The 9,911-nt window shown below is 33.8% G+C and overlaps 1 protein-coding gene across 2 annotated transcripts in view; it reads left to right on the top strand.

Moving 5' to 3' along the window:
• The first annotated feature begins 657 nt into the window (after positions 1-657).
• LOC149085436 (uncharacterized) overlaps positions 658-9,911 on the top strand; it is a 30,708-nt gene continuing 21,454 nt past the window's right edge. For both annotated transcript variants that reach the window (XM_089233439.1, XM_089233441.1), the window contains exons 1-2: positions 658-875; positions 7,599-7,736. In XM_089233439.1, coding sequence (XP_089089565.1) covers positions 794-875; positions 7,599-7,736 — 220 coding nt within the window. In that variant the 5' untranslated portion in view covers positions 658-793. The remainder of the gene's footprint in view (positions 876-7,598; positions 7,737-9,911) is intronic.

Genomic DNA, 9,911 nt, shown 5'->3' with positions numbered 1-9,911 from the left:
TCTCTTGAAGGGGAGGGGTTCGTAATTTTTTTCTTCCTATGGGGAGGGGTGTTTCGTTTTCACTCCAAAAAAAAAAGAATAAAATCTCAGCTTAAGTGGGAGGGAGAATTCTTTGCTTCTCGTCACAGATTTTAACCCTATATTTATCTGATAATTTCTTCTATAACTAAATCGATTGAATCAATACTTTCAATAAAAATTCATAAAATTCTGTGGTATTGAAAACTGTGCCTTATCATTCTTTAAAAGAGAGTCTCGTACACAGCATTAGTTATTTATAAAGGGTATCAAGTCAGTTATATTCATTATGGCAATCAAGTCTACAGTTTCTCCCTTTGCCAAATAAAAAAGTAGTTTCGTGTGTGATATTTATTAATTTGTCAGATAAAATTCTTTTCAGTTTAATCACTCATTCATGTATATATATTAACGCAAATATATATTTGGTACATGTAAAACATGGTTAAACAGCATGGAAACCCATAGAGGCACATGGAAACGAAATGTTGATTATGTGAAAGTTTTTTTTTCATCACACGTGGATAGAACAAGTAATTTTCATGACAAGAAATGAACGGCGCTGCTCAGGTCGAAACGGTTCAGGTGCAGAGAAATTCAGGGTAAAAACTGCTACGTATATCGATCTTTAGCAGCACTGCAGCGACGCGTCCCTATGGCGCGCTCGTTTTTGGTGACAAGCGAGACTCACGTTTGCTATTAGCTATAGCTGCTCAGTTTTTCTTTTAAGAAAATTCGCTTTTTTGTCCAGCGAAAATAAATATATGGATCAAAAATGAGTGTGGATGTAAAATGGCTATTTCTTGCCTCATGGGGATTAGGCACAGCAACCTGGCTGCAGAATGCATCCCTCTTTGGTAAGTTGATGACTCGGAGAAATACTATTTTTGGAATAAGGAGTGATAAGCAAAAGAGGAAAAAAAAAACAATTTGCCGCTTGGTAACTCTCACTCTATCTCTTAACCAATTGGCTGAGATTGCCGGGATCATCGTATAAAATAGGGTCTTTTAATCTAAGAACTAGTGCTGCACGCAAAGCGATGTTAACGTTTTTTACATCGATGCATCGATCTTTTTGTTTTTTGTTTTCATGTGTATCATCATTTCGGTTTAAGATAACAAACAAATATGTTAGACTGGACACAGAAACCTCGAAAATTTAAATTAAATTTCTTGCTGTCTTTATTTTACTTGAAAAATGCTACCGTTTATAATTTCAATTTTTACGTTAATTGAGATGCAATCATTCTCTGTATTTAAACGATTGTCGTTTGCTATGATTAATTTCTTTAGTTGGTAATTCGAATGTTGCACCATAAGATATTACAGAACAATTGTTTTTAATATTTCAATTTTTCGTTAATACCGTTAAAATAGTTTTCGGGTATTTGATTTATTTACGTTTATTATTGTTGTTATGTTATCATTTGTTTTCTTGAAGAAATTTAAACATTAAATATCTATTTTTTTTTAATTTATTTTATTTGCTTGAAAATATCTGTGATCATTCGCATTTGCAATCCATATTAGTTGAATTACTTTTGGGACGTTAATGAACAAAAAATTATTTGGCGTGTATAAAAATATAGTATTCATCGACTTCAACTTATTTCTCTGAATTTGAAGAAATCACTAATGCTTAACTGCTTAGGTGGTTGACCTCCAAAAAGAGTAATTACGTAGTTCAACTGTACGTAAGATTTTAACGTAAAAGAATGTAATTAGATCCTTCGGAAACACATCAAGAAAATAAAATTAATTGTTCTTTTAATAAATTATTGTTAACAACTATTAATTGTTCTTTTCACTTTATTAGTTAAATTTCTGAAACATTCCGGAACATACTCATTTTCATATCAAAGTCAAAATTTTTTGCATCGACTACATCTTTTGATAATAAATAAAATTTTCTGATTGAAGATGACAATTTTAATAAAAATTATATGTAGATATATGTAATCGATAATGCCTGGTGTATTTTTTCTGAGAACACAATAGTATTTATGATTAAAACTTACATGCATACTTAAATTTTTGTTTGAATTTTCTGACTTGGTGAATTAGAAATGAACAGAGAAAACTAGCAGAAAAAAAGATTTTAACAAAAATAATATAATAGATAAATCTCATAACTATGAAATGAATACTCATTTCAAAAAATCCGTGTGTTTAAGTTTCAATATTTGTGAATTTTAATTATCTACATAGTTCAATAAGGACTAGAAAAGTAACATTCACGTACAAAACTAAATCTGTAAACTAGTACAAGTAACTATGTTTTAGTTTAACAATGACTGCACGATGTTTCTTCTGAGTTACTTTTTCAGGGGATCTAGAGATTAAAAACATAATAATACAGTCGTAGTGACATTGTCCGTGAAAACCTATGTACTTTGAGAGCACCAACCTTTCGGCGAGATATGTAAAAAAAGGCAAAAACGTCAAACGCTGCCGTTCGAAACCGGCAATAAATTGTAGGTCCCAGTATAATTCGGTTCTGGTGTGCAGATAATGACCGTGGTGCGACAAAAAGGATCAAAATAATATCTTTGAGATTTAGTGGTACGTACAAAGCCCCGATAATGGGCTTTATTGCGTGTGCATATAGCTATCTTATTATAGACCAGTGTTTCTCTCTCAACATCCTTGCCCTTTCGAAACCTTGAAATAACATCAATGTTCTAAGGAGCCCTGCAATCCCTATAACATTGCTAAAACTTATTTATCACCTATTCATTACCATTTCAAGCGGAACACTGGTTGAGAAACGGTATTATATAGAGCAGTGTTTCTTAACTTTTTCGTCAATGCCCGCCTCCCTTTTGGAACATATTTTCTCCTCGTGACCCCTCTTCCTGTCTTACACAAGATCCCCCAACTTAATCAATACCTTCTAAAGCAGAAGGTATTTTTGCTCTAGAAGGTGTTGACTTAATCCAGTAGTGAGACCCTTTCTATTCATTCATTAAGTTTTTGAATACATTTATAGCGAACGAATTTTATAAAGTCGATCGTCGACCTTCCTAGGCTAGAGTTCAGTGAGCTTCCCTCTTGTGGCATTCTATGCAGGGCCGTTGCATCATCATGGGACCCCGTAATTGGCTGAAAAAGTAGCATCATGTTAACATAATTTACTTTCGAAAATCTTAGTACCAGATCTCATCTCATACAGAGATCGCAGTTTTCCAAAATTCTCGGTTCATCACCTTCCCCAACTCAGATTTTTTTTCAAACACTATGGTGTTAAACACCATAACCACTAACCTCCTTAAAAGAGGACTAAGTTGACTTGTATGACTCATCTAGGAAGCTCCTACGAATCAATTGAAGTTTGGGTCATGACGTGGCCCATAGCTCAAGAATCCCTGGCTGTAATTATTTTTGTACAACTCATCTTGGAAATCCCTGCGAATCAAGTTTATGTCGTGACCCATAAGTCAAGAACCCCCTATGCTAAAAAAACTGTCACAAAAAATTTTAAGACTGAAAAGACAAAAAAGTGTCAAAAGTCAGGTATTTCTATCCCCGATATCTCAGCTAATTTCGGGGTGAATTTCTTGTGGAAGAGATTCATCATTTTTGACTGGTTTAATAATCACAGCAAAATTCTCCCCTTTTTGCTGATCATTTTTCATATTTTACTTCACCTTCAAAATTAACCGCAGTTTCAAGCACTTTTTGGGAAATACCCTGTATACAGTAACATAAGATTCCTTTACTGTATATAGTATATTAAGCAAGGAATGCTATCTTCATTTCTTCACACAAAACCGCAAAAAAGATGATTGACGGAAAAAAAGATGACATTCGAGGATTAGAGGAACTATTATTGAGTACATATCCTTGTTATCTCTAATGAAACAGTGGCGTGAGCAAGATACTTCTTCTAGCTAGAGAATGGCACATTAACCAAAAAATGTTGTCTAATATGATAGTGGCTATTGATTAAAAACAGTACCTAGAATATAATAAGTAGTTTTGTACTTCCCTCGCATCGGGGTATTTTTTTCTGCGTGCGTCACGGTTAAAGGAAGCGGGTTTTGGTAAAAAAATAAATGAAATAAATCGTTGTCGTGAGCAGTGAATCAGGAAATCATGTGTCAGGTGTATACGTGGAGTGTGTGCAAGATATATTTTAGACGGTAAGTTATTGCGCCGTAATGTAGTAGACAGCATTCATTCGTTGAGAAGTAAAACTTCATCATATAGGCCTACTGTACAGTAAATGAATCGGGTGCGACTCAACCCTGGAATTTTTCTTATTTTCAGTTTAAAATAAAAAAAATATATGTGAATCTCAAATCTCCGGAAATATAGAAAAACGATATTCGAATTTCATGCACACTGTTTCGTCATTATGATAATTCAATGACGAGATATTGATTGAAATCCAACTTATATATGATCTCATTATATATATAATCATTATATCTCGATAGCACGTTTTAACTACACATCATAATATCGCACAATAACCCAAAAGTTTCCACCTTTTTTGACTCGAGGAGCCCATTTCAGAATAAATTTCTATTCGGAGCTTCTTTAGAGGACTCTCTTTTATTTACCAATTTACTGACTTATTTTATTTTCCTAGAGTGGCTGCGTAACCCTAGAAAGTTCACACGCAGCCGTTAGGGCTCCACAGGTCACGAATAACTACAATAACTCCATCGAAATGAATCAAGTCACTCGCTCATATACAGAGGGATTGGCATAATTAATCTTTTCCAAATTTTATACAAAAACGAAATTATGCTAAAAACTTTCTTTCAATGGAATAAATTCTATGCTTTTTGAAGATGGATTCAAACACTGCTTCAGGCCTTGATAGTTTCTGGTTTCATTCTCTAACTGGTGAAGTGCACAACGATTTTTCTTCTATTATCCTATTTACATTTGTGTCTGCTCAATGTCCCATGAGCTCATGAAAATGAGACTTTTCCGAGCTGAATAAAAAATGCATTTAAAATGTTATCAATCTTAACTATAGACCTTTTTCTGGTTCTGTGAATTGGTTTGTAAGTGTACATACCGGATTTTGTGGCGTCCGTCCCTCATGAGTTAGGCCTTGGGCAAACCTGATTTTTTGGATAATCACTTAGGGCCGTATTCACCGACATGGTTCAAACTGTAGTTACACAATTTTTGGAAAAGAGAGCAATTGGTCGGCTGATGTCTAAAGCTGTGCTTTTCAACCTTTTCTATTTCGCGGCACACTTGAATTGAGATTTTTTAAAAAGTACTAATTTAATGATTCAATAAATTAATAGTAAATAAACACTTTAATGCAATTAAGTTTTATTTAAAATTAAAAGACAATAAATTTTTTTGAAACGGAGCTCAATTAGATATCTGAGCTTAAAGCTTTCGCGACAATATCTTCTTTTTTGCGTAGTCAAATTTTAGACGTGCATAGTTTTAAATTTTCTTCCAAGTATCATAGCTATAGGTTCGGCACATATATACGCTCTAGCGAAGGAAAATCTCTATCTCCTCTGTAGCTTAGCGGTCAGATCACTCGTCCGGCAGAGATGAGTTTTTCCTTCCTTAAAAAAATTAACATCTCAAATAATAAATACCTTCACAACATCCAGTCTTCTGTATATCTTGTATAAACAAGTGAAAAGCGACATTTATGTCATATCATAGCTATGATTAGTTTCTATCTTTAATATTATTGCATAGCACGAATAAAAAAAAATGAACATGAAAATGCATTCGCGCGAATGCATAGGCATAAGGTTATTGAAAACATTGGGGGGGGGGGGCCCTCAAACCCAATATTTCTATAGATATTATGGAGATGGAGGCAAATATATATTGGGGCACAGACTCATGAGCCGGATACAAGTTAACGACTACGCACAAATGTGAAATTAAGAACTGATAAATATTTGAGTTTTTTTTTTTATCAATATGCAGATTCCCTACATGAATTATCAAAATTGAAGCAATGATAAATGAAATCGAAAATATCTTCTTTCTTAGTTGACGTTTAGAATGGTCGATAAAGTAAAAAATATTCTACGATAATCTTAGCAAACAAATTTACTGAATGCTAAAAGTTAGGCCATCCAATTGTATGGCTTACATATTTTGATGAGATATTACTTGGAAAACTTTTTGCATTATCAGTTGAATACTTAAGATCATAAGATATCTCATAAAGATCTCAATTTAAGTTTTTACACTTACTGTTATAATATTTGACCTTATTATGTTTTGGACTTTAAAAAAAAATAATGTAGTTTTTTGTCCTGTAGAAATTTTTGCGACACACCTACGACCCTCTCACTACACAAAACAATGTGGCGCGGCACACCGGTTGAAAAACGCTGGTCTAAAGTGTAACTATTGTGAGAAAGTGGCCAGCAGCTTCACTGTGTGGCCAAACAACGGACTTTGGCCGTAGCATAAATACTTTGAAAATAGATTCTGAAATATGCTATGTGGCATTTGGTTGTTTTACAATTCATAAAAATATTCAGTTTTATAAACCCCTCTTGTAAGTCCTCTGCACGTGTCCGGTTTGCCGTTGCGAAAAAAAGGCACTAGGATTTCATAAATATAGAAACGTAAAGATTTAACTCTGCTCAAAGCAACATCATGCTTTATTACTGATCCTCTGTAATAGGATGATCTCTTGCAAGGCCGTAGTCGCGGTGGGGGAGAGCAGGGAATTCAGTCCCCCCGATATAAGAAGATACAGGCCAGGGCTATAAAACATCTAGCCTGATGTATATAATGGCTGTACTATACAGGGTGTCCTGTAAGTGATAATGGGCTTTTACCTCCTCAATCGTCCGTCGTAGAGGCATGATTCCAATTTAAAAAATGCTTAAAGGGCATTCAAAAATTGCCCTGTAATAAAAAAAATCTAAAGTTTTATACGGTCCCCTTGTGCTGTAACTTCCAATTAGAAAGTTGTTGCCCTGTATATCCTGAGACCAACAGAAAAAAATTCCATGTTTCCAAGTGCAATATTCGTAAACATATTTGAATTAAAAAATCGGAGAAAAGTTATGAAAGAAAAGCAAAACTAACGGACAACGCTCCTTCTCCTCATTTATGCTGTTCTTTCCCAACTTTTCTCCGATTTTTCAGTTCAAAAATATTTCAGCGAATATTGCACTTAGAAACTTGGAATTTTTTTCTTATCCTGAAGAGAGACAGGGCAACAACAGTCTAATAGGAAGTTAAAGAACAGGGGTACCGTATAAAATTTTAGATTTTTTTTATTTTGTTACACACTGTACTTTCACTCTCAAAACTGGTACTGGGTAATTTTTGAACGCTTTTTGAGCATTTTTTAAGTTGAAATTATACCTCTACGACAGATGAGTGATGAGATGAAGGCCACATTAGCACTTACAGCACACCCTGTTCCCTGTATAGTCCTGATACAGGCTATCTATTCAAACGGCGGGGGGGGGGGGGGGGGGATTCTTTTTTTTTCACATATTCACATATATATATATATATATATATATATATATAAAATCTATGTTTCTTGTCTTTCTGAAATACGTACATATTTTTTGTTTTATTTTTTGGTTAAAAATTATTTTCCATGTTTTCAGTTCAAGCGGAAACAGATTGCCAATCATCTGCAGAATGCCAAAAAACCATCCCGAATTCTACTTGCTCCAATGGGATGTGCACATGCGAAACTGGTTTCTTCATGCTTCACAAAATTAATGCCACTACTTGTGAACCAGGTGGAGAACGCTTTTTTGTCATTATTTAATTGGCTAATGAAAATTTTGGTAGCAAAATATATTTATGATCTTGCTATTACTTTTTAATTACATATAATATACACTTCCCGAAATTTATTACGAAATCTGGAGACGATCTAGGATAAAGAAGCACCGGCTTTTAAGTAAAAAATGAAAAAAAAAGACTCGTTTTCGGAGATGGTGGTTGTGAGTAATACCTACTGACACAGTATAGATTTACAATAGATGAAAAGACTGAGTATGAGAGAAAAAATATGCTCATCACATATACAGACATCCGTTTTCTTTGTTCCAAATTTCAGTGGTAGAAACGCTGTCCCAGATAGTTTGAGATCAAAATATTCAGCTGGTTATTTCTAGTTTTTATATTGAATCAATTTCCTGTCTTAAAAGTATCTTTTCTGCTCTTCTTAACCAATAGTAATAGTGATATATATGTAATTGTCATTTCGAAAAAAATACTTGATGCACTTTAAGTCAGGATTACAGTATAAAAATTTTACAAAAGTTCTTTTATAAAACTTGAAAAATACAGTCAATAAGCGCATTGGCTTATTGGTTGTTTTTTCAAGTTTTGTAAAAGATCCTTTATCAACTTGATACACTATATTTTAGCGATTGAAAATCTTACAAGTCATTCGAAACTGGTTATCTAAGGCCGGGATTACACTATAAAAGTTTTATAAAAGCTCTTTGATAAAACTCGAAAAATTCAACCAATAAGAGCACCGGTTGCATTTGCTCGAATGTAATCGATCAGCTTATTGGTTGTATTTTTCAAGTTTTATAAAAGAACTTTTAGAAAACTTTTATAGTGTAATCCCGGCCTAAGTTTGAATACACTGGAGGAAAAATTAAATCTTAACACCAGGAAAAAATGCGAGAAACATTCGAATGAAACTAAAACAATTTCAGGAGCGTGTTGCATTCCTACGCGCTATTCACTCATGATCTTGAAAATATGATGAGATTGTCATACATAATCTCTGACAAATATGTTGTGTATAAAAGAATATAACCGCATGTCATTTCTTCGTGGTGTTAGAATTTCATTTTGCATCAGTGTACACGGAGACTAGGGTTTCCAAATTCCCGACATTTTGGAACCTTCGGGAATCAGGAACGGGAAATTATTTCCCGAGAATTCCCAAAATCACTTGTTTACACCGCAAGCCCTTTATATAACTCTCATTTATACGACTTTCACTCTTATTCGACGTTTAGGTCGGTCCCGCGTGATTATTCTCTATACTTTTTATGTTAAAATATTTTATTTATGCGCAGCACAACTTCAATTACACGACGTTTTCACTTCGACTCGCATCACAAATTTTAGGAAAAAAAAGATCATTTTTCTCAATTGAATCCCCTTTTTTTCTGTAGGCAGCATAATTAGATAACAGAAATCATGTTTTACGGTTATTGTAGTCGTAAATGTTAGGGCCCTGATTCACAACGTGGGGCCCCCGCCCCCACAGGGGGCAATAAAATTTTTAAGTGAGACTATTTTATTTTTTAGTGGTAGCAATCAGAATCAAAATCAGATTCAGATCAATCAAAATTCATATATATTTAATGAAAAAATAATTTCTCAGAATTAATGAAAATTCATATATATTTAATGAAAAAATAATTTCTCAGAATTAATGAAAATTCATATATATTTAATGAAAAATAATTTCTCAGAATTAACGAAAATTCATATATATTTAATGAAAAAATAATTTCTCAACATTAATGAAAACTTCATATTCAGGGGGAAAGCAATTTCAGAATTGAGGTGAAAATCTATATTTGATAAGTGAATAATTTAAGAATTAATGAAAATTAATGTTTGAAGGAAAAAAAGATCTCAGAATAAATAAAATTATCTTAAATGTGGGGCTCCCTATTTAACTCGATTCCCTGACTCCCCGTTGGGTTCACCCGTAAAGATGTCACTGTGTAAATAGAGATACCTCAGTTTGAAGTGTCACCATTGGACTTCATGAAATTTCAGGGTCACACCATAAAACTATTCACAAAAAGGGCTCCTCGAGTCAAGCAGGGGTCTGCCATAGAAATTATAGACCGAAAAGGGCTCCGCGAGTCAAAAAATGTTGAGAACCACTGCTATAGAACATGTCCGGGACGCTCTAGGGAGGGCAATACATT

This window comes from Pholcus phalangioides, unplaced genomic scaffold (assembly GCF_987345545.1).
Source record: "Pholcus phalangioides strain wild (caught in Gottingen) unplaced genomic scaffold, Ppha-v1.0 ptg000007l_1, whole genome shotgun sequence".
Classification (NCBI taxonomy): Eukaryota; Metazoa; Arthropoda; class Arachnida; order Araneae; family Pholcidae; genus Pholcus; species Pholcus phalangioides.
The sequence above is the reverse complement of the archived record's forward strand: the minus strand, read 5'-3'. Positions and strand labels throughout refer to the sequence as shown.